Source organism: Hippopotamus amphibius, chromosome 12 (genome assembly GCF_030028045.1).
Source record: "Hippopotamus amphibius kiboko isolate mHipAmp2 chromosome 12, mHipAmp2.hap2, whole genome shotgun sequence".
NCBI classification, from domain to species: Eukaryota; Metazoa; Chordata; class Mammalia; order Artiodactyla; family Hippopotamidae; genus Hippopotamus; species Hippopotamus amphibius.
The window spans coordinates 70,499,690-70,525,259 of record NC_080197.1 but is presented as its reverse complement, the minus strand read 5'-3'; the positions used below and the strand labels follow the sequence as shown (position 1 = coordinate 70,525,259).

General features: G+C 42.8%; 1 protein-coding gene and 1 pseudogene across 3 annotated transcripts; one reads left to right on the top strand and one right to left on the bottom strand.

The window, feature by feature from the left end:
* Nucleotides 1–265: 265 nt before the first annotated feature.
* MANSC1 (MANSC domain containing 1) lies at nt 266–17,037 on the bottom strand. Of its 3 annotated transcripts, none has more exons than XM_057703347.1 (4): nt 16,870–17,037; nt 12,096–12,414; nt 7,958–8,098; nt 266–1,584 (listed from the first exon to the last, which is right to left on the bottom strand). In XM_057703347.1, exons 2-4 carry the CDS (start codon nt 12,316–12,318, stop codon nt 827–829), a joined length of 1,122 nt encoding a protein of 373 aa, XP_057559330.1. In that variant the 5' UTR covers nt 12,319–12,414; nt 16,870–17,037; the 3' UTR covers nt 266–826. The 3 variants fall into 3 exon arrangements, with proteins under 3 accessions (XP_057559330.1, XP_057559328.1, XP_057559329.1); XM_057703345.1 differs by having other exon boundaries at nt 266–1,698; nt 16,870–17,036; XM_057703346.1 differs by having other exon boundaries at nt 266–1,698; nt 12,096–12,410; nt 16,870–17,036.
* On the top strand, nt 10,253–10,732 carry LOC130833584 (ATP synthase subunit d, mitochondrial-like; annotated as a pseudogene).
* Nucleotides 17,038–25,570: the final 8,533 nt, after the last annotated feature.

The following is a 25,570-nucleotide window of genomic DNA, read 5'->3' as shown; positions in this document are numbered from 1 at the left end:
TTTTTGGAAAAAATAGTTAACTAGAACAGACCCAAAGTAGATTTGGCCATTTCTCAGAACTCACTTATCACTGTCTCCATGCAGGCTAATATTCTGCTAGAACTCTCCCAAAGGAACCTCTTTGCTCACTGATGGGAAAAGGGGGGTTTGTCATTTTAATTTAGAACACATACTTTCATCATTTAATCATTTTGCTGGTGGGAATAAATTTAAAGTTATCCAGCTGGACGTGGCACTTACAAGAACATTACCGAGTACCAAAAGATTTATTCAAATATTTAATTGGAAGGAAATACATCTGGAATAAGTTTTATTGGAATTCATATAAAAAGGAAAGTAAATCCATTAGAATTAATATCATAAACAGTCGACTTTATCTGGAACCAGAAATATTAATGAATTGGAGCCTAGGACTCCTAACCCTTTTTCTTTGTAAAAAGCCAGTCGTTTTCCAATTGATGTGGCAATTATTCTTTATTGCTTTAGGTAGAGCTTTGTTTTCAGCTAATATTTTAGAGACAGATCCCGCAAATCATCCAGTTTGTTTCTTTCCCCCTTCTCTTCAAAGAACAAGCAAAAAGAAAGCAGTAGGAGGCATCTTTGCCTGTCTTCAAAAATACTTGAAAAGCCTTGCAGATGAGCTGCGTTGGGGGTACTAGTCACTACATGAATCAAGAGACGTCTAGGGGCCCCCCTGGCAGTCCAGTGGTTAAGACTCCTGGCTTCCACTGCAGGGGGCAAGGGTTTGATCTCTGGTCAGGGAACTAAGATCCTGTATGCCCCTGCCAAAAAAACAAAAGAGACAGACAGACATCTAGTGTCCACCTTAGATGTCAACATAGATGCCATTGATCAAATAATCAAGCCTCGAGTAATGCTTCCTGCGGAGGGATTCTAAGAGCGTCCTGCCCAAGAGACCCAGGCCTGTGGCGAGAAACAGGACCCCGAAGAGCACAGTCCCAACCAGGAGCCACTGTTCAAATGCAAGGCCGTGCCGGCTTCCTGGAGCGCTGCTCAGAGAGGGGCCTCCGGGACTGGCCTTTCCATCTTCTTGGGAAGCTGTTGTATTTGTAGCAGGAGAATCCACATTGGACAAAGGAAATGTAGCGGGGTGCCTGGTAGCTTCTGCGTTCAGAGTCAGGTTGGAAATGTCTCTAAAGGGCACCATGTCTGGTGGGCCTTTCGAGTCTGTCGATGCCCTAAAGATGGAAGTTGGAACCTCGATTGTGGTCATGTTAGTGACCATGGCTACAGGTGGGGCGGAGGTGGCCCCTGGAGGCTGAGAAGTCACAGAAGGCATCACCGCAGTGTTGGCGGCAGGGAGAGATGCAGGCTTTGGAGTGGCCGGGATGGTGTGCAGAGAAGCAACGGCCACCGTAGTAGGGAACACTGTCCCGTTTTCAGGCAGCAGATGAGCTACTGTTTGTTCTGAGGAAGACGGTGACTTCTGAGAGGGGTCTTTTTCTTCATAAACAGTCACGTGTGGACTCTCCGGATCAATCTGGAGTCGTTTCTCCACGTGATCTGAGGATCCAAACTTCTGAGAAAACGCATCTCCCCATGAGACCGTGGACTTCGAATCACCTGTCGGAGGAGGGGGCGTGCGAGTGACGGCCTGCGAAGACCTGCCACGGAAGAGGGACTCTTCCTGGGCTACCTCTTGGCTGGGCAAATCAGTTCCGGCCAAAGACGGAGAATCTGAAAACGGAAAGAAAATAACGGAAGACTTCCATATGTCCAGGCGAAGGGAGGTTAAAAGAGACAAACGGTATCAGCTTGCTCAGTAAGACCGCCAACGGTTGACACTTGACATTTCATGGTGCAAAATGGAAAAATACAAATTGCTAAATCAGAACCTGATGACCCTGCCTTCCCCCCAGATGCTGTGGTTTATTTCTAGAGTGATGGCGTAGAGAAGGAGAGAAATGTGAAGAGGAGGATCGGGCAAATGAAGGAAGAGGTGGCAGGCGGCTAGCAGAGACGCTAAGAGGAGCTCCGCGTGGGCAGTAAGAGGTTTTAGGAAGATGGGGACTCTTCAGGGGCCAAGGCCAGGGACGGAAGCTGGGCCGGGGTGATGAGGCAGGAAGAGGACTGGCAGAGAAACTGCTGGTGTGAGACACGGGGCTGTGCCAGCTGGGACTGCTATGACAACTGGGAAGCAAGCCATCATTGGGAGAGATCTCACAATGAGGGGGGTGGGGGGGAGCCCACCGGACAACGAGGAGAGGAGGCAAAATCCCAGTGACTTGCCTTCCACAAGGAGGAGGAGGAGGAAGCCGGAGGGTCCCCGAAGCCAAGGCAGCAGCACAAAGCTGGTAACATTTTTCAATGAAAAAAACACAGGTTTCAGCACCAAAATGGGGAGGGAAGCGATCTGAGAGATTTCCCTTCGACTCTTTTTTCTTTTTCTTGGCCACACTGCTCGGCTTGCAGGATCTTAGCTCCCCAGCCATGGACGGAACCTATGACCCGAAGCGCGGAGTCTTAACCACTAGACCGCCAAGGAAGTCCCCTCCTTTTGACTCTTGAAGATTAAAATTTTTCAGGCAATATCTTAGGTTCTGAGGACCATGGACCAGTATTTGAAATCATGATGGCCACATGGCTGGCATAAAGAGCAGAACATCACACAGTCCCAACTCCTGCTGGGGAGGAACCAGCCTCAGGTCCTCCTGCGTGAGAAAGTTTAGAATGGTGTTCTCTGTCACACATGCGGTTTATCACAGCTTGAACTGAAAAGTCTGGTTAAAGCATCCGGGGCAGGGAAAGACCATCAGAAATGCTCTGTATCACTCTGCTACTTGGCTAATTGTTTCACTTAAATCAGAACTGCAGAAACACAAGGAAGGAAGCAAAGGAATTTCCTAGCATTTACTGGTTCATTCTCCCCTGTTCTCTTTTCCCTCTTCTATTTCAACTCGCCTCAATACCAGTTTCTAAACTAGACCTCACTCTCCTCTCTGCTAACAAATAGATCCAGAGGCAACTTCAGATTTGTGACATCTTTGACTACCCTCTAAGCTTCACACCACCCACAGGTCCTCTAGAACTGTCACCTCTTAATCCATCTAGGGCAGGGGTCAGCAAATTATGGCCTGAAGGCCAAATCTGGCCTGCCACCTCTCTTTACATGGCTTGCGAGCTAAGAATGCTTTCTACATTCTTAAACGACTGAAAAAAATCAAAAAGGATATTTGGTAACACATGAAAATTATATGAATTTCACATTTCAGTGCCCATAAATAAAATTTTACTGGCACACAAGCATGCCCATTTGTTTACATAATCTCTGTGGCTGCTTCTATTACAAGGACAGAGGTGAAGAGGTCCGACAGATTGCATATGGCCCACTAAGCCCAAAAGACTTGCCTGGAAAGCCTAAAATATTTATTATTTGGCCCTTGTCAGAAAAAGTTTGTGGACACCTGCTCTGGGACACTCGAAAATAGAACTTGGATGCCTGAAATTCCTCCAACAACGCTGCAGAAAAGAGTTTCTGCCGCAGGTGATACCACATTCGTAGGTTTGATGTCAGCACAAGATAAACAGCATCTGTATTTTTAGGTTGTGTCAGATATTTTTTAAGAAGAGCAGGACTCATCATATTTCATGTTAAAGTTTAAAAAGAAGACTAAGTAAATGCTCTGTGAGGTGTGTGAACTCAGAACTTAAAAAAAGGCCATTGACAAGAACAACCAAAACAGCTGTTTTCTTTTTCAAGCATGCAAGGTCATAAATAAAGCAAAGCTAGGGCTAGTCCCATTTCTTGATCAGATTCATCTATTGGCAAAGATCCTAGAACCAAAGATCCTAGATCCTCCACACCTGCTCCATTCACCTCACGCACTGATGTCTGCCATTGGGGTGTGGTGTTTTCTCTGAGTCACGTAGCCATGAGCTATAGAAGGGGTTGGGAAATAGCCCTGTGTCCTCTCCTCTCCTTTGAGTTTCATTTTCAAGTGACTTCACTAGATAAAAAATTTAGGGACTGATTATTAACTTGGAAACCAGCTGAGCAAACAGACTTTCAATTTACTCTATTTCTGAATTCCCTTTTTCTAGTTCCTTGGAGGAATGACAGACCACCAAGTTCCAAAAACAAACAAACAAACATTAAATAATCCCAAGATGCAATGGTTTTACAGAATGAACACAGCACACTATCATCTTTCAAACTTTTGGTCTGTAAACATTAGTCAATTATAGGAAATAGAGTTCATCTGGAAACAAACCACTGAGCTTATATATACTGAATTTCACTCTAATCAGCAGGCAGATAATTTATTTTTATGCAGTAATCTCAATCCATCAACATGGGTGGATGCATAAATAGAATTACAAACACAATTTGTAAACATCTGTAGATACAGACAGGCGGCTGCACACCAAGTCTGGGGTTGGTGCCACTTTGCCCCTAAATATCAACCTGCCCTGGGCTGATGGTGCCCCCTCGTGGCCGACACAGGAACTGTTCGATTCTAATTCCACTTCATTCACCACCTTCACACTCCCCCTTGCAAGGTTTACGCACAAGCCAAGTTCCCTTTCTCCCACTTCCACTGGAGAAAATGCAATCTTCACCACACACTCCCTCTTTTATGCATGCATTATAAAAGAAACGACATGACAAAAGTACTATGAAAGGTATAAAACAAATTCAACTATAATTTCTATCATGTCCCAGCAACCATTAACATTTACATATACCTTAAAATTAAAATTTTTTTCATGTAATTTAAAAATTGGGAAAGTGCTGTTTTCACTTTTTAAACTAATTACATGATAAACAGTTTCACACCAAGAGCTTTTTCTTTGGTATAGATTTTATGGAAGTCGAATTACTGGATTAAGCTACGTATAATTACTTTAATATTCTGCTTTAATCGTGGAATAGGCGATAGACACAGGGAACACACACTGACAGTGGAAGAAAGGACGCAATGAAGAAGAAGCAGTGAGAAGCGACCGGAGAGGCGGATGTGATGGGCAAACTTCCACCTGATGGGAGCTCTTGAAGGAGAAGAACATAATGCTCCAATTAGTGTCTTTGAGCCCTGACCTCATTGGAAACTCAGACCAGGATGTTTATTTCCCTCTGGATATCATCCCCAGGTGTCTGTCAGCCTCTGCAATGTTCCAGGTGATGAAAAAAGAGGACCAGCAAGAAGCCACAACCACACAACACCGTAGGCCCTGGTGTTTTTCGCCAAGATTATATATAGATGTGAAGGCATCAGTCAGGGGCAGCCACCCTGGCCAGTGTGAAGCCCAGAAAGGGCAGAAGGACGACAAGATGCTCTCCACACGAGGTCAGATCCAGGGTGTTCTGAGAAGCCTAATTTGTTCTGTGCTATAGTCTTTTTGAAAAATTATTCTTTTTAACAGTTGTGGTAAAATATACTACATACGATGTACCACTTTAACCCTTTGTAAGCGTGCAGTTCCACGGCCCTGAGTTTGCGCAACCATCACTATCAGCCATCTCCAGAACGCTTTCATCTGGCAAAACTGAAACTTTGTATCTTATCTGCCAATCTTTTTAGACCTGGGCTTCTATCTCTATTCAGGAAGAATTTACACAAGCAATCTGGGCTCTATGCTCTTATTTAAGGGAATGTTTGACACAGCGGGTTTTCCTGGTTCATGAACGAAACTCAGACACAGCCTCACTCAGGGGACAAAGCTGGGTCAGTGTCTGGGCGCCTGGGGCAGCACCATCCCTCGAAAACCCTGACTGCACTCTCCCTCCGGACCCTAAAACCACGTCTCCTCAAATCTTCCCCTGCTCAGTAGACGGCGCTGCCATCCATCCAGATGCTCGAGCCAAGAACGAGGACTCCGCCTCCCTCTTCTCTTTTCCCCGTTCCCCACATCCATGCCACCAGCAAGCCCTGTCAGCGCTACCTCTGAAACGGCCCGTGTGTTTACTTGCCTCCATCTCCTCCACCACCTCCCTGGTCCCCAAGGCCACAGCCTTTCACTCGGATCTTGTCCCACCTCCTACCCAGCCTTCCCACTTGCCCTCTTGTTGCTGCGTACTGTCACTGTCCGTTCCCAACAGAGCAGTCACGGTGAGCTCTGAGAATCACCTTTAAAACAGCGTGTTACACGCCTGCTGAAAAACGTTCGACGCCTTCCCATCATGCACCTAAAATTAAAACTCCCTACCCTCTACAGAGCTTGATGGGATCTCCCCACTTCCCTTCCTTCTTGCATATCACTCTTTACATGGTTCTCTATGAGTCAGCCGCTGAGACTGGAGTGTTTGAACAAACACTCCCAAACCAGTCTGCCTTAGGATATTGGAACAGGCTGCTTCCTCTGCCTGGAAGGTCTTCCCACAGTGCTCATACATCTGGCTCCTCGGTGTTCAGATCTCAGCTTAGGGTTTACGTCCTCACAGATACTTCCCCTGATCATCTAATCAAGATGGTCCACTCAGCGATTATCTTCCTCGGCCACACTGTGTGGCATGCGGGATCTAGTTCCCTGACTAGGGATTGAACCTGCATCTCCTGCAGTGGAAGTTCAGAGTCTTAACCACTGGACCGCCAGGGAAGTCCCTGTGTGATTATCTGTTATGTTGTCTTAGCTCAATTATCTGCATAGCTCTTGTGACTCTATTTTTTAAAATGGGAATTTTATGTTTTAATTTTCTCTGCTTTGAAAATATATTCTCATATAAAGGCCATGTTTCCTTTTATTATGACCACTAAATGTTATTTTTTAATTTTTTTATTGAAGTATAATTGATTTACAATGCTGTGTTAATTTCTGCTGTACAGCAAAATGATTCGGTATATATATATATATACACACACACATACATACATATATATGTATATATACATTCTTTTTTATATTATTTTCCATTATGGTTTTCCATAGGATACTGAATATAGTTCCCTGTGCTATATAGTAGAACCTTGTTGTTTATCCATTCTATATATAATAGCTGACATCTGCTAACCCCAACCTCCCCCTCCATCCCTCCCCCACCCCCCTCCCCCTTGGCAACCACAAGTCTGTTCTCTTTGTCCATGATGACTCTATTTTTCTTGATTATTTATTTATTAAGGTTATTGTCTCTCTCTCTCCTAAAACATTAGTTCCAGAAGTGAGAACCTTGTTTTTCACGTTTAGTGTTGTATCTTTGTATCCTTAGAGCATAAAAAGTGCTTGGCACATAGGAGATGCTAAATAAAATGTGTTACTTATTGAATAAATGAACAAAGGGAATATTATTAGTACCTAAGGGTATAAGGATAAAAATTTTATAAAACTGAAATAAAAGGAAATTTCATACTTGAAAGCATTTCATCCTAAAAAATTAACAAGCCAAAATCTCACCAAGATACACCCAATTATTTTTACTTGTTTATTTTCTGTACTCTGAGCAAATAACGTAATTTCCAAATTTAGAGACTGTATTTCCGATGCCTTGCACACAATCTGGTATGTGGCTATGTCTCAAAAACTTCTTAAATGAGCTTCCTTCCAGGTCTGGATAATAAAATCCAGTGAGTTTGATTTCAGAGAATGTGATTACAAAATAATTGGAACCTAATGACAAATGTACTGGAATTTTCTATACTGTGTTCACATGGGTCTTAACCCTTTCAAAATGGTCACCCTGGAGACCTGCATACTTATCCAGTGTTGCTGACATGGTTCTACGTTTACATGAAGTGCTTACATGAAAGATCTATATGTCTTTAATCTTATGAAGGTAAAAACAAAAATAAAACAAGATACTATCATTCACAGGTCTTTCATTGAAAAAAAAAGATGTTTGTTGAATAAACTGAATTTTAAATCATGAGATTTTTCTGTTGTGCCTCTGTATTTGTGGTCCCTTTTGGCAGTTTTTCTTACTCTTTTGCAAAAAACCTTTCTTCGTGCATCATATCCTTACATAATTCCAATCACAAAAGACAAAGAACAATGTTTTCGTTACCTCTAATTATCCTGTAACTCATAAGTCCCTTTGCTGGTTTCAGGGGACAGGCTTCCTCATTGGGACAGAAAAACAGGTAGCAGTTGGGTAGTTTAGTTGTTTTTCGAGTGTCGAAGATCATCAAGTTACATGCTTTGTCCCCTGCAATGAAAGGTTTCATACGCATTATTTTGAAATAAGATTTTCCAAAGAGTATGGCGAGCAGGAAAACTTCACTTATTCTTGTGGCCAACACAACAGAAAAACCTTTGTTCCGTGCCTGCTGGTTGCTGAGTCATTTCCTTTTCCTTTGTTTAGTCACAGAAAGCAATTTTTAAAGACCTTGGGTTCAAAAATCAGAATGAAGGTAATTTTGGCAAAACACATTTTTAATAGTACATTTAGTTCTTTAGAAAGAAGCCTTCCATTTGCTAAAATATTTATCTAAACATACATGGATATACTGACTCTACAACTCACCACTACGTCGGACCTTAGGAAAGGGATCTAACCCTAATGATTGTACGTATCTCCTGCAAGCTGAAGGCATCTTAGATGCCTACAAAGCCATCAGTCTGGTCTTCTTGGGGCGGGGGGGGGGGGGTGTCAGTAAATTTAGTCTCACGCCTCCTTCCACAATGTATCTGCATAGCATATGAAACGCCAAGTCTATTTTTTGCTTTTATCAGTGCTCTTCCTTATCGTTTTTGTCTCTCAATCAGGCAGTCGTCAGAGCTCACCCTTGACTCCCCCAATGGGAAAGAAGGCTGAGTTCGCTTCTGCAGGGGTTTTTATCCTGTCATCTCTCCACTGCCCAGGTAACAAGAAAGGTACTCGTTACTCTGGCTTTTCCTTCCCCACAATGTGATAATTTTACAATACCATTTTGGGGGCACCTGGGGGGGGTCCATAGGGTCCAAGTTGTACACAAAATTTTGTGTCCTTTGTATTTGTGGGCATTTTTAAGAGTCTGTGGCTATAGGCAAATTATCAAAGTGCTTTTTTGAGCCCTAAACAGTTAAAAACCAATGCTCAGTAAAAGAGGGAAAAGCCTGAGATCTACTCACTGAGACTCACAATGACCTCTGCTTACAGTGAAGCAGTACCAGTTCTTTTGCTTGCAGCATAAAGCTGCAAACCCTCATTTCTTACTAAACACCCACCATGGAACTGAAGAGAAATGCAAGGTTTCCCAAGTTGCCAGGAGACGTCTGCATGGCCTTCAGCCCTATTTGTAGGTGATGTTTCTATTTCCCATAATTGTTGACATCAACATTTAAAGAAAAGCTACAAATTTAAATGAGATCTCTAAGACCTCCATAAATTACTCCTCTATAAAGAGTGTCCAAAAAGTGTCTTCTTTGAGAAGATCACTGAAGGATTTTTTTTCCTCCTGACAGCAAATACGTGGTGTCATTTCTGTATGAATTCTCTGATTCTCTAACACCAACAGAGTGTCTTACAATTCAATTCAGTTCTGATACTAACTGCCTGGAGTGTCAGACCTCACAGGTCTAGGGCTCAGTCCCATAAGACTGTCCCAATTCAGACACCAGTCACAGTATCAGGTCCTCAGGTCACTCACACATATGCCCAACTTGGCTACCACCCCCTACCCCAAGAATAATGCTCTAGAACTACTCACAGGACTCAGGAAAATACAATACTTACTGTCATAGTTTATTGTAAAGGAAACAAATGAACAGCCAGATGAAGAGGTACATAGGTTGAGGTCTGGAAGGATCCTGAGTGTAGGAGCCTCTGTCCCCGTGGAGTTGGGGTGTCTCCCGGCACATGGATGTGTTCACCAGCTTGGAAGCTCCCGGAACCCATCGTTTAGGGGTTTTCATGGCAGTTGCATTATGCAGGCATATTGATTAAGTGATTGGCCATTGGTGACTGGGTTCAAGCCCCACCCCTTTTCCCCCTACCTGGAGATGGGTGGGGAGGCTGAAAGTTTCACACCTCTAAGCAAAGCTTGGTCTTTCTGGTGACTAGCACCCACCCTGACGCTATCTAGTGCTCCAGTAAGAGCCAGCTCATTAGCGTAAGGTCAGGTATGGTTGAAAGGGGCTCATTATGAATAACAGAAGAAGCTCCCATGCTCTGGAAATTCCCAGGGTTTTAGGAGCTCTGTATCAGGAATCAAGGACAAAGGCTAGAAATAAATATAAATATGCAAAATTTTGTGTCCTTCAATTTCATATCCATATGTGTTTATCTTATTATACCACAATCATTACAGAATGAATGGGAAATAAAGACCTAAGAGAGGCTATGGACTGCGGGCCGCCGGGATCAGTGCAGGATCGCAAGATGGCTGTACGGAAACTTGCTCTAAAAGCCATTGACTGGGTAGTTTCTGGGGAGATCACACCCTGAAACCAGAAGGCTGCTGCTAATTCCCTGAAATCCTGGAATGAGACCCTCACCTCCAGGTTGGCTGCTCTGCCTGAGAAGCCACCTGCCATCGACTGGGCTTACTGCAAGGCCAGCGTGGCAAAGGCTGGCTTGGCGGATGACTTTGAGAAGATGTGTAATGCCCTGAAGCCTCCTATGCTGGAGGATAAATATACTGCCCAGGGAGATGCTAAAGAAAAAGAAGATGTGAAAAGCTGTGCTGAGTTTTTGTCTCTCTCGAAGACCAGGATTGAGGAATACGAGAAAGATCTGGAGAAAGTGAAGTACGTATTTCCATTGGGTCAGAGGACCATTAAGGACCTGAATGAAGTCTTCCCAGAAACCAAATTAGACAAGGAGTATCCCTACTGGCCTCACAAGCCAACTGAGCATTGATAAACTTGAGTCTAGGAGAAAGCGCTGGCCCTCGAATTATAAACTCTGGACATTAAAAATAATCACATAGTGCAAAAAGGAAAAAAAGACCGAAGAGGAAACACACGATTTAGTCAGCTGATAAATCAAGTAAATCACCAGCCCAGTGTTCACTAGTTCTTCTTGTGTCCTTGATAGCAAGTCCTTTCCCACCTTACTCATTGTTTTATCTCCAGCACCTAGCAAGGCATTAGATGCTCAATAAACTTAGGTGGTTTTGGGTTTTTTTTTTTCCACTTAGGAAATTAGGACAGGACCATAAGTAACTAAAAAACAATCATTGTTTTCACTTGGGTGTATACTTCTGTTTCCAGATCATAGGTTTGGAGCCTGAAATACGCAAGAGCATGGTTCAAACCTGTGGGCCTCAGTTTCCTTCTGTGTCATGGAATGGATCATTCTCAACCCCTTCCCATGCCTCTTAGATTCTTACAAGCTGCAATTAGTGGCCAGTGGCTTCCTGACTCACCTGTGCCACCAGCGCCAAGGAAGGGAGATAAAATGGAAATTCTGTGCTTCCACTTAAAACTCAAATGCTGATTTCCCTATGAGATGACAATTTTATTTTAGGTCAACTCCCTTTCTGTTTAAATGTTCTTTCTAATATCACACTATATTCTAATACCCCATGATGATGGTAGCCAAGCATTTAAATAGGACTTTGTTTATTTATTTATTTATTTGTTTATTGTTTTATTTATTGGCTATGTTGGGTCTTTGTTGCTGCACATGGGCTTTCTCTAGTTGAGGCAAGTGGGGGCTACTCTTCATTGTGGTGCGCTGGCTCCTCATTGCTGTGGCTGCTCTTGTTGTGGAGCACAGGCTCTAGGTGCGTGGGCTTCAGTAGTTGTGGCACATGGGCTCAATAGTTGTGGCTCATGGGCTCTAGAGCGCAGGCTCAATAGTTGTGGCACCCAGGCTTAGTTGCTCTGAGGCATATGGAATCTTCCTGGAGTAGAGATCGAACCCATGTCCCCTGCATTGGCAGGCGGATTCTTAACTACTGCACCCCCTAGGAAGTCCCAGAACTTTTGTTTTTAACATTTCAGATGCTTGTTAGAACACAACACCAGTGGTTTTCAACCCTTTTTCTACCCAGATATCTGAGCGATATACATACACTCACTAGCAACTCTGGCTCAGCTTAGGGGAGGGGAGAGCACACTATGGAACATTCACTAGTGATTTTGCCACCCACTTTTCTACCCCATTGAGAATCACTAGTACAAACGATTTCACTAGTACCAGCTATTCAGCCTCCTCAACCAGCTACTTACATCACAAAACACACGGAATAAAGAGTTGCCAAGGCATTATTACCTACCTGATATGTTTTTTGTTGAGCAGCAAGAATTAATGCAGTCTTCTTGAGTTAATGTATGTATGGGCTCATTGCCTCTGATTCCCTTGGAAAGGGATGACTGGATGTCAATGACCACATCCTCTAGGCTCTCGGTGGGGCAGTTCTGACTGGTGGACAGTCTTAGTGTTAGGAAACAAATGATTACAGAAGTGTAAATTAAGCTCGATCCTTCCCGGAAGAACATTTTAAATTTTAGTTTAGTCTTAGTCTCCAAAGATTGGGTAACTCCTTCTGGCCTGAGTTTGCTTCAAGAAGATTGTACAGAAGATGGAATTTCTCCCTAGGACAAAAATAGGAAATCATCATTAAGTTTTGTTTCTTTGAACAAACCTAGAGAAGATACATTTCATTTCCTTTGAGTTAATGTAAACAACTCATAATTCATAGAAGGACATAAATAAACAAGTATTTTTATTTCATTTCACTTTTAATAGATTTAAGACAATCTTTCATTAAAAACTTGGCAAAAAGCTAGTAAGTACACACACATATACATCAATGCTTAAAATCTGACAAGCATCTAGGAAAGAAGAGGTATAAACAGTAGACTGACTTTCAGTCTAGAATCCTTCCTCTTCTTGCCTCTCCTAACCAGGAAAGGAAAGGATATAAAATCTGTGGTCATTGATGAAGCAGTGATAATCCTTTTGGACATCTTTTCTTTCTCAGTAATAACAAACAGCATTTTAAAATCACCTACTGAGTGGTAGGCAATGTGCTAAGAAATTTACCTAAATTGTCCTAGTTAATTCTTATACCAGCTCTTAAAAAAAAATCTATTATTTTTCTCATTTTACAGATGAGAAAACTGAGGATGCCTTTCTTGTTGCTGCCTCTTTTTAACTGTCACACCAGAGGCAGGTTAGCTCTGATAATCTAATTCTAGGAATTAGCCCATCAGCAGTTGAAGGAAAGCGTAAGGACAAGTGTTCTTTTTGAAATCTCTAAAAACACAAACGTCATAATGTGTATAATGCCAACTCCACGGGTAAGCTGGTTCTTCCAGAAAAAAAAAAGTTAAACTGGCAAGGCTATACCAGAAACTATCCTCATTTCCAGAATACAAATTGTTCACTATATGATAGCCTAGATCAGAATTACCACTTCTTTAATTTTTTTTTTTTCTTTTTGGTCATAAACCTCTTGGTACTCTGGTGATGCTTAGGCTTTCTTTCAACATGTTTTAAACTGTATAAAAGACATGTTTTTAAATGTATGAAATGAAATATATAGGACTACAAAGGAAGATAGTTATATTGAAATATAATTATCAAAGTTTTTAAAATGTGCCTACAAAACTCTGATGAAAGATATCAAAGAAAATCTAAATAAATGGAGATATAGTCCATGTTCATCAGCAAGACTACTCAATGTTGTTAAGAAGTCAGTTCTAACATATGGACACCAAGTGGGGAAAGTGGGGGGGGGGGGGTGGGATGAACTGGGAGATTGGGATTGCCATACACACATCACTAATAAGAAAAAAATATCAAATTGTACACTTTAAATATATGCAGTTTATTGTATGTCAATTGTATCTCAATAAAAGTTCTTAAAGAAAAAAAAAAAGTCAGTTCTTCCCAACTGGATCTACAAAGTCAATGCAATCCCAATCAAAATCCCAGCAAGTTATTTTGCAGATCTCAACAAACTCATTTTAAAGTTTACATGGAAATGCAAAAAGGCGCAGAATAGTCAACACAATACCGAAGAAGAACAAAGCTGGAGGACTGACACTACCTGACCTCAATATTTGCCATAAAGTGCCAGTAATCAAGACAACATGGTACTGGCAAAAGGACAGACAAATAGATTAATGGGACAGAATAGTGAGCCAAAAAATAGACCCATGCAAGTACAGTCAACTGATCTTTGACAAAGGAACAAAGGCAATTCAATGGAGAAAGGATAGTCTTCTCAAAAATGGTGTTGGACAGTTGGACACGTGTTCCCCCCCAAAAATAATCTAGACACTGACCTTAAACCTTTCACAAAAATTAACTCAAAATGGATCATATACCTAAATGTAAAATGCAAAACTTTGAAACTCCTATGTAACATAGAATAAAGTCTGTGTGACCTTAGATTAGGTGATGAGTTTCAAGATAACAATACCAAAAGCACAATCTATGAATTAAAAAATTGATAGGTTGGATTTCATTAAAAACTTCTGCTCTGTGCAAGACACCGTTAAGAGAATGAAAAGAAAGCCGCGGACTGGGAGAAAGTATTTGCAAAACACATATTTGGTAAATAACTGGTAGCTAAAATATACAAAGAACTTTTAAAACTTAACAAAAAGAAAACAACCCAATTAAAAGTGGGCAAAAGATCTAAACAGACACCTCACCAAAGAAGCGTACGAAAAGGTGTTCAATACCATTGTCATTAGGGAATTGCAAATTAAAGCAACAATGAGATGCCACTACAAACCTATAAGAATGGCGAAAATCCAAAAAACTGACAATACTCAATCCTGACAAAAACCTGCATACAAATATTTATAGTAACTTTATTCATAATTGCCAAAAACCTGGAAGCAACCAAGATGTCCCTCAATAGGTGAAGGGATAAATAAACTGTGGTACATCCATACACAGAATATTATTCAGCAATAAAAAGAAATGAGCTATCAAGACACAAAAAGAGGAACCTTAATTGCATATCGCTAAGTGAAAGAAGTCAGTGTGAAAGGTATGACTCCAATTCTATGACATTCTGGAAAAGGCAAAACAACATTGACGGTAAAAGATCAGTGGTTGCCTGGAGGAAAGAGAGGGATGAACATGTGGAGCACAGGGTATTTTTAGGGCAGTGAAACTATTCTATATGATGCTGTAATGATGGATACATGTCATTACATTTGTCAAAACCTATAGAGCCGTAGAACGCAAGAGTGCACTCTAATGTAAACAGGTAGACTTTGGTTAGTAATAAACAAACAAAACAACAAAAACACATCAAAATGGTTAAAAAACAAACTAGTATATGGTAATAGAGCACAAGTCTAATACCTTACTTGCTAACTGTTATGTCTGACTTTCCAAAACAGTATAAAATGAAAATAACATTTGTTTTTCTATGCTAAACACTTTACATATATTGTCATTTAATCCTTACAAGAATCCTATAAACTAGATCCCATCAGCCCCATTTTCAGTTAAAATAAAAACTGTGTGATAAATAACAGATGATATGTCTAATCATTGCCATAATTTGAAAGTAGTGTTGAATGTAATGATTTTGAGATATACACAGTAAGCAACATGATATGGAAATATCTATGATTTCTACCGGTGGGAAATCAGAGCTACCCTACCACTAATACTACTGCGGCTTTTGCCTACATGCCTCTTAAAGGAAATGCTACACTACATTTAGAGGTTAGCAAAATAAACTTTTCCACCCAAGTTCACAGACTTTCTGAGTACTGTCCACGGACTCCCCAGGTTAAGAATCCTGGCACAAGTTACTTTTTATGCTGCCACACTTTGCAAGTCACTGGAGAAAACAAAACAGGAACAAAAAAGAAAAACCAGGCCAACACTTCACTTCCAATGGATTCTAAAAATCTCTCCTCAAGTTGTTGCAAAGAAACCTGAACCATGCCCCGGGACGCAGGAGGAGGAGCTGTGCTTTCAGCGCCAGCATCTTTACTGTGCCTGGACGGCAAGCAGTACTAAAGAGCTTATCTCCTTAATGACACCAAACAATTATTAGGTAAATTAATTCTTCTAATCCATTATTATTTAGGCCTTAAAATTCCAAAGATGAATAGATTTTTTAAATGTGGCATATACATACAATGGACTATTATTCAGCTACAAAAAGAAATGAAATCCTCATACGTGCTACAATCTTGAAAACATTATGCTAAGTGAATTAAACGATACAAAAGGACAAACATGGTATGATTGCACTTATATAAAGTATCTAGGCAAATTCACAGATTTAAAAAGTAGAATCGAAGTTACCAGATGTTGGTGGAGGAAGGAATGGGGAGTTACTGTTTAATGCGTACGGTGTTTTTCTATTGGGGTGCCAAAAATGTCCTGAAAATGGACAGTAGTGGTGGTTATCCAACAATATGAATGTACTTAATGCCACTAAAGTGTGCACTTAAAATGATCAAAATAATAAATTTTGTTACAGTATGTCTTTTACCACAATAAAAAGATCAAAACAAGCTTACAATTTTTTTTTAAAAAAAGGTTCAGAGGGAGGCTGAATCCTGTTGAAATAGAGTGGGAAAAGGATGCAGGTGGGAAGGAGAAGATGCACCCGAGCTTTCAGGCCTGCTGACCAGTCACGGGATCGTACCTGCACTCTGTCAAATATGGGAAATCATCTTTCTCACAGCATAATCGAACTTAATTTATCAAGGTGTTTATAACTGTGTACACACACACTTACACACAAACACACACCGTACAGAGTATTAGACAATTAGCAGGTTCGATAAACACAAGAGACAAATCATACAAGAAAAAATGGGACATTTGCCTTTCCTTTGAGGAAATGTGCGTGGCTCACTAAACCATTCTTCTGCCGTTACTGCTGGTCTTCCTGGGGACCCACTCCGAGATACAGGGGCCACCAGCATCCCTCTCTGCCCCAGCCCAGATTCTCCAGCTCCCGGAGGGGAAGCGGTGGGGGGGGGGGGGGGGGGCGCCGCTGTCCCTGCAGGTGGCGATGCTGCCCGCGGGGCCTGGAGGGGAGGATGGAGAGCCTTTACCTGGAGACGGGAGGACCGGGCCCGGCTGCCCTCCCGGCGCAGGGCAGCCCAGCGCTCTCGGGGAAGCAGCGGCAGCTCCGCGAGGGGCTCTGGTGAGGACGCCTGGGCGGCTCCACAGCTCCCGCCCAGGCCCCGGTTTGTGGTTACCCAGTTCCTGCTTCCGTTGCAGCGGCCAAAAGTTTGCGGGAGGGGGAGGGCACGTTCCGCCCTGCAACCCGGAGCTGCTTCCCAGCAACCTGCAGCAGGTCCCCTGGGCACCGGGGAGAGCCAGGAGCCCTTCCCCGGGTCCCCACGGCGCCCCACTCACCCAATCACGCCCCGCATCCCCTCTGTGCGCGCTGCCAGGGCGGAGGCCGCACCGTCGTGGGTGCCTGAGGGTCTGCAGCTGTGCCTTCTCTCCTCCTGGAGGCCAGAAAACACGCAAATACCCACGATGAAAGTCAAACAGTACAAAAATGTACACTGTACAGGCATACCTCCTTTGATTGCACTTAGCAGGTGTTGCTTTTTTTTTTTTTTTTTAACAAATTGAAGGTTTGTGGCAATCCTGCCTGGAGCGAGTCTATCGGTGCCATGTTTCCAACAGCATTTGCTCTTTTTTTTTTGTTTCTGTCACATTTGGGTGATTCTCAATATTTCAAACTTTTTCATTATTATTGTATTTAGTATGATGGCAATTTGTGATCCGTGATCTTCAAAGTTACTACTACGAATTGCTGAAGGTTAGGCTGATAGCAAGCATTTTTAAGCAATACTTTAAGGTATGTGCCTTGTTTCTTAGACATAATGCTACTGCACACTTGATAGACTATAGTATAGTGTAAACGTAACTTTTATATACGCTGGGAAACCAAAAAACTTGTGTGACTTTATTGGGATATTTGCTTTGTCTGGAGCTGAACCACAATATCTCCCAGCTATGCCTGTACAGAGAAAACACTGCCTCTCACCTCTGTGTCCCAATCTAGTCCTCCTCCCCAGAGGCAACCACTGATCACAGTTTCTTCACGTTCAAGAATTTACAGTGCCTTCTATCTGGGGCATAGTTAAGAGAATCCTCTTTCAATTGTTTGAGGCATGGAGGGTCCTTCATTAGGCTGGCAATTCTTAAGTTAAATGTGCAAGTCAAGACTTGGGAAGGAATTGGGATTCTGCAGGACTTATTGTTTATAGGTATGGATAATAGTGATGAAAACAATGGTGTCTATTGTTAAAACATTAACTTTAATATTTAGCATGGTACCTGGTACATAATAGGTACATAGTTAATACTTAATGAAAATATATTTGTTGATTGCATGAATGGAAAAGGACTAAGGCATAGGTTTTAGAAGTATGTTTCTAAAAGGATGCTGGCTCCACCCCCAGCCCCATATACATGTGAACAAGTGCAACATTACTAAACCACTGACACCGAACTTGCCAAGTGTTCTAATCTTTCACAATATCTCTATCTTGCTTGATGTGAAAGAGCTTTCAAACTTAAGGCACCATGCAGCTGTAGGTTATTATTCTAGACCTGAGAACCAACAGCTCTAGTTTTAGCCAATAGCTGCTGGAGGCATATGTTGCCAGAGATGCCTGTGAACAATGGTTCACTGTGTGAAACTAACTCTACCAGTTGTATCCAGAAGATGACCTGCTCTTGAATTACAATAATGTTACAATTATTTGTTTTGAAGAGTGACCAAAGTAAAGGAAACGCTAATGTGAATTCCCATTGGAGTAATTTTCCTGATGCAACCAGAGACTGAGGGGCTCAGCGCATTTTACCTCCGTAGATGATATACATGAGGGTCCAGGGTATGGAGGGGTCACACTCTTTGAATCTCCTTTCACGTGGTTCACACTAGAAGGTAAGTAGACCTTTCCTCACTTAGAAACTTCAGAATCAAGGTTTCCATACAATGACCCGGTTATCATTGAAGAGATATATTTTTCAGTCATGACAATGAACAGCGGACATTGATGAAAATATTAAGAAAAATTTCCTATTGATACGAACTAGGAGTTTAAATTAGAAATTATATCCATTGTCACCTTATTGCCAAAGAGATTCTTAATCTTCTTCTCTTAATACTTAGAAGTTCCATTTATGTGGAGGAAGATTTTTTTAAAGCATTTTATTCGGAAAATATGTATTAAGCATCTGCATGGGAATTTAAAGACCGGTAAGACATGAATCTGTTACCAAACACGAGTTCGTTGCCGGATGCACAGTGAAGCCAAACAAACGAAGGTGTCAGCGTTTGGAGTTTGGAGCAGAGAAAGGCTTATGGCAGGGCCATTCTAGGAGAACAAGTGACTTCTGCCCCCCAAACTCCTGGAAGGGTTTCAGCAAACCCTTTTTAAAGGCCAGGTGATGGAGGGTCCCGGGGTGTGTGATCAGCTCATGCATAATTCTCTGATTGGCTGATGGCGAGGTAACAGGGCAGTTAACAGTACCAGCCCTTAGGTGCCAGAAGGTCTGGGAGCTGCTTGCTCATTATCATCAAGTGGTTAATTTCTTCCCTTTGGTAGTGGTTTTTAGCATCTGAAAAACGCGTGAAATATGCATGAGATACTATTATCTGGGTACTTCAGAGAAGAGCTCCAGCAGAGGATACGGGGGAGGGGTCTGTCCTGGGAAGGCCCGTAGGGTCCTGCTTGGTTACAAATGTACCCTCAAGATGCTTATAGTTCAGTGGGGGTGACACACAGGTAAATCAGTGACTGTGTAAAAAGACTACAGTTATAATAGAAGGTACTAACTAAGGAAGCTCACGAGTGGGACATCTAATCTGGACTTCAAGGAGAAGGTGCATAAGTTCAAATTTTTTTAAGACTTTTTTTTTTAAGCATCTTTATGTTCACAGCAAAATTGAGAAGGTACAGAGATGGCCCATATGCCCCCACACGTGCTTAGCCTTCCCCATTATCAGCATCCCGAGTAACAGAGGGATATTTGTTACACCTGATGAACCTATACTGCCCCATCAAAATCACCCAAAGTCCATAGTTGACCTTACGTTCTTTCTAAGTGTTGTGCATCCTGTGGGCAAATGCATAACGATCTGTATTCACCATTATATTGGGGTTGGCCAAAAAGTTCGTTCGGGTTTTTCTGTGACATCTTACGGAAAAATTCAAACAAACTTTTTGGCCAACCCAATAGTACCATACAGAGTATTTTCACTGCCCCCCCACCCCCACCCCCAGATCCTCTGCGTTCAGCCTATTCATCCCTTCCCCTTTCCCCAAACCCTGGCAAACATGGGTTTTTTACTATCTCCATAGTTTTGCCTTTTCCAGAATATCCTGTACTTGGAATCATGTATGCAGCCTTTTCAGATTGGCTTCTTTCACTTTGTAATATGCATTTAAGTTTTCTGCATGTCTTTTCTTTCTTTCTTTCACTTTTCATTTTATATCAGAGTATAGTTGATTAACAATGTTGTGATAGTTTCAGGTGTAGCCGCCATGTCTTTTCATTTTCCGTGGTCTGGACCAGAGTTTGTTTATACATCCACCTAAGGATACCTTGCTGGCTTCCAAGTTTTGGCAGTTATGAATAAAGCTGCTGTAAATCCCTGAGTGGAGGGTTTTGTGTGGGCATAAGTTTTCAACCATAAGTTAAATCTTCAAGGATGAAGTTCAGTTAACTAGATGGAGAGAGAAAAGCTGAATATTCCAGACAGAGAAAACAGCATGACTATTCAGGGAATTTCATCCTGACTGGGACGAACTTTGCCTGTATAAAAAGGGGTAGAGAGAGAGGCTGGAGTCAGAGCAAGAAAATTCTCATATGCTAAATTTTAAACTTTATCTTGAAGCCATGGTGAATTATTGAAGGTTTTTAGCAGGGCATTGATGGGTCCAGAGTCCTGATTAATATTCCAGAAAATTCTCCATGCCAGCCACAAGAAAGATGCATTGAAGGAGGTGAGGCCAGAGGCTTCTGTTTTCCTAGGAATGAGAGAAGTGAGGAGGCCCTGAAATGTGCACGGAGACAGAAGAAAAATTAAGGAGAGAGGCTCTCCAGACGTGGTGCTGAGTTGGATGTGGTGGTGAGGCTAACCAGATTTCCGGCTTGGGAGACTGGATGGATGGAATGCCCAGCAAAATAGAGACACAGGAGGAGGAGCTAGTCTGGAGTAGATAGAGGCATAATGAGTTTTAGAAAACTTGAATCCTGGTTTTGTCACTTACTAGCTGTGTGATCAGGAATAAACCCCTTCACCTTTAGGTAAAATTACGACAGAGTTATTTACTTTGTAGGCAGGTCATACAGGGACAGTATATATGAAAGTGCTTTATAAACATGAGAAGGCTATTTAATTCTTAATTACTGTGTATATAAGCCACATAGGTTACTATTCATGTAGAAGTGATTTTTGGGGTGCTACAGGCATCCATCTCACATGCGTCCTACCTCTAAAGCCCCTCCAGAGGTACCCTGAAAGGCTGGGGAAGCTGGTTCCTCATCCCACTCCTTCTTTCTACTAAGGGGAACTCTTTCTTTCTTCCTTTCTTTCCTTCTTCCTTCTTTTCTTTCTCCCTATTAACTTTTACAGGAGTATAGTTGATTTACAATGTTGTGTTAGTTTCTGCTGTACAGCAAAGTGAATCAGTTATACATAAACATATATCTACTCTTTTTTTGATTCTTTTCCCCTATAGGCCATTACAGAGTATTGAGTAGAGTTCCCTGTGCTATACAGCAGGTTCTTATTAGCTATCTATTTTATATATAGTAGTGTGTATATGTCAGTCCCAATCTCCCAATTATCCCTCCCCCGCCTTCCCCCTTGATAACCAAAGTTTGTTTCCTACATGTGTGACTTTATTTCTGTTTTGTAAATAGGTTCATGTGTACCATTGCAAGAGGGACTGTTTCTCGCTGGCAAGTTCCCTCTAGGTGCTGAGCAGTGCTGGCTGGAGGGGGCGGGTGGTGCATGGGGACTACAATGTGGGCAAAATGAAGCCACCTTCCTTCTCCAGCAGAATCCTTGTGTTATAAATGCCCATTTAGGGACTTCCCTGCCAGTTCAGTGGTTAAGGCTCTGCACTTCCACTGCAGGTGGCATGGGTTTGATCCCTGGTTGTGGAACTAAGATCCTGCATCCCTCGGCCAGAAAAAAAAATGACCATTTAATTTTCTTGCCACCAGACTGTAAGCTTCCTAAGGATAGGGAGACTGAGTCTTGCTGGATATTTCTTCCCTAGCCTCCAGCAAGTGCCTGGCAAATTATAGGCTCCCAATAAACAATGAGTCAATGAATGAAGGCATTTTATCTTCCAATATCCTTTTTCTGAGTAACAGCTTTATTGAGATATAGTTCACATACTATACAATTTGCCTCGTGTGAAATTCAGCGATTTTTAATATATTCACAGAGTTGTGCAACCATCATCACAATAAATTTTAGCTTCCTTTTCTTTTTTCTTTTTTGGCCGTGCCACATGGCACGTGGGATCTTACTTCCCCAACCAGGGACAGAACCCATGCCCCCTGTGGTGGAAGGGAGGAGTCCTAACCACTGGACCACCAGGGAATTCCCACCACAATAAATTTTAGAACATTTTCATCATCCCCAAAAAGAAACCCTGACACCAGTTAACAGTCACACCCCATATCCCCTCTGCCTCTCCCACTCCTCTTCACCCTTAGGCAACCACTTACTTATTTTTGTGTCTATAGTGCCTCTTGTGGACGTTTCATGAAAATGCAACCTACAATAGTGTCTTTCATGATGGGCTTGTTTCACATGTTTTCAATGTTTATCCGTGTTCTAGCATGTATTAGTACTTCATTCCTTTTTTTTTGGCAAAATAATACCCTACTAAATAGATACACCACATTTTATTTATTCTTTCATTGAAAAAAATTGGCAACATAGGAGGCTCCAGCCTCTGTCCCCCTACAAAGATTAAAAGTTAGACAGCTATCTACAAACAAAAACAGGTCTGGGAGAGCTCTGGAGTCCACTTAAGAAACTTCAGCAACCCAGTAGAACAAAAAATTTGAAAATAACCCCATAAGGCCAGAAGGAGGACAGCTTCATTTTCCCCACATCATCCCATCCTCCTAACCAGCACTGCTCAGCACCAAGAGGGAACTTGCCAGCTAGAAAGGGTTCCCCTTGCTGGAAAGGAGTGGGGTGAGGACCCAGCTTCCCCAGCCTTTCAGGGCACTGCATGATGGTCCAAGTTGGGTTTCCACCCTACCCAGACCTGCAAAGCTAAGTCACATAGAGACGGCTAGCAGCAAGGGAGAAAAGCAGGAACTTCTAATAGCAGTTATGCAGTGGAAGGTATCACAGTTCCAGTGACCTGCTTTGCAGAAAACCCCAGCAGCTTTCATCACCAGAAGAAACCAATGACCAGCACATCCACCTCAGATCCCCCTGTAGACTTCACCAGTTTTCACCCCACAGGTATTCACATCCACTGATGACAGCTGCCTTTGTTCCACTCTGCTCCCTCCCCTGCCCCCATGTCCCCCTGGAGCCTCGAACCACACTGGCAGCCAGCCTAGGCCTCTGTAGCTGCATGAATGCAAGATGCCAGTCGAGACCTCTGTGGTTGACTTCCACTACCTTGTGCACAATCTGGACCAGCCCCTCTAGCTGTAAACTTGCAATGCCAACAGTGTGATGCCTGTCACTGGCCTCCACTGCAATGCACATGCCTGGGGCAGACTGTGCAGCCACAGAAGGGCATGCCAACAGCCAGGGCCTCCGCGGCTGCTTGTGGGCCCAGATCAGGCCCTTCTGTCACTGGCCTGTACCGCTGCACTCACCTGCAGCTAGCCCCTCTAGCTGTGCATCTGCATGCCACTGGCAAGACCCCTGTCACTGGCCTCCCCTGCGGTATACCCATGGTGAGACCTGGCAGCTAAAGCAGTGCCTACCAACAGCCAGGGCCCTGCAGCTGCCAACGAGATTTAGTTGGCACTGACCCTTTCTGCCTGCCCTGGCCCCCACTGCTATTTGTGTGTTGGTAACCAGCTCCTGCCTCTCCACAGGCACCCGCAGCTGCCCCCCACTCCCCCAGCTGAAACTGTGCCTCACCGCTGCATCGGCCACCACGCCTACCTGTCTGGTTTCTAGTCACTGAATCTGGAGGTTCTGCTGAGACCCCAGTAGCCTTTACAGCCACTATAAACACCTTGCAGTGCTTGCCAAGGGTCACAGTTGTTGACACTGTAGACTCCAGCGGCCTGAGTTAGAAGATATTCTGTTCCCCTGAACCCTGTGCCACCCCAGGCCCCTGCACCTGGCACCCTGCACCACTAGACCTGGGGTCACAGCATGCTCCAGCATGTCCCCACCTGCAAGTAAAAATCTTCCTTTACCAAAGTGAGCTCATAAAGCCTGCAGGAGGTGACTGCTTCTTCAAATGCGCAGACACTTATGCAAGGTTACAGAAATCACAAAGAATCAGGGAACCACTAAAGCCGCAGTCCCCAACCTTTTTGGCACCAGGGACTGGTTTTGTGGAAGACAGTTTTTACATGGAGCGGGGCGGGGGCGGATGGTTCAGGCGGTAGCGTGAGTGGGTAATGTGAGCAATGCCGGGGGGGGGGGGGGGGGGGGTGGCTCAGGGGATGATGCCAGCAGTGGGGAGCGGCAGATGGAGCTGCGCTTGCTGGCTGCTTACGTCCTGCTGTGCAGCCTGGTGCCTAACAGGCCAAGGACCCTTACTGGTCTGCAGCCTGGGAGTTGGGGACCCCTGCACTAATGGAATATAGTAAACCTCCAGTAACTGGCACCAAAGAAATGGAGATCCAGGAATTGCCTGATGCAGAATTCAAAATAATTGTTCTAAAGATGCTCAGAGTGCTTGAGAAGAACACAGACACTCTAGCCCTATCAGGAAAACAATACAAGAAAAAAATGAGTTCAATGAAGAATGAAGAGATAGAACACATTAAAAAACAAACAAACAAACAAACAAACAAACAAACAAACAGTAACCTTGAAGGGGAAGGATATGACTGAACTAAAGAATTCAACAAGTGAGCTTCAATGGCAGACTTGACCAAGCAGAAGGAATCAGTGATCTAGAAGACCACTAGATGAGCTGAAATTGCCAAATAGAAAAGCAAAAAAGAAAAAAGAATGAAGAAAACCTATGGGACTTATAGGACACTGCAAGAAAAACAATGTACATATCACTGAAGTCTCAGAAGGAGAAGAGCAGGAGATGGGGTAAAAAGTTTATTTAAAGAAATTAAAGCTGAGTACTTTCCAAACCTGGGGAGAGATTTGGACATACAAGTTCATGAAACTAATAGCTCACCTCAAAATCTCAATCTAAAACATTCTTTTCCAAGAAAAATTATAAAATTTTCTAGAATCAGAAACAAAGAGAGAATTTTAAAAGCATCAAGAGGAAAAAAAATCTACCATACACAGGTTGTCAGCCAATTTCTCAGCAGAGACCTTTTTGGCCAGTAGAGAATAGGATGATATATTTATCTATTCATCAGTTGGTGGACAGAATATTCCTTTTAGAATGAAATGTTTATCCCAAGGGAAGCATAAAAACTACCATCCATCAGTATAGATTAAGGTAGGGAACACAAAAAAATATACTTTGGGGTGGAAGAGGGGGAACAAAAGTCAGAATATAACTTTCTCTCCCCACTTTTACTTCTTCTCTCACTAGTCCCCAAAGTGGGCACTGTCCCAGAGACGATCCAAAGTGCTCCCCAAGA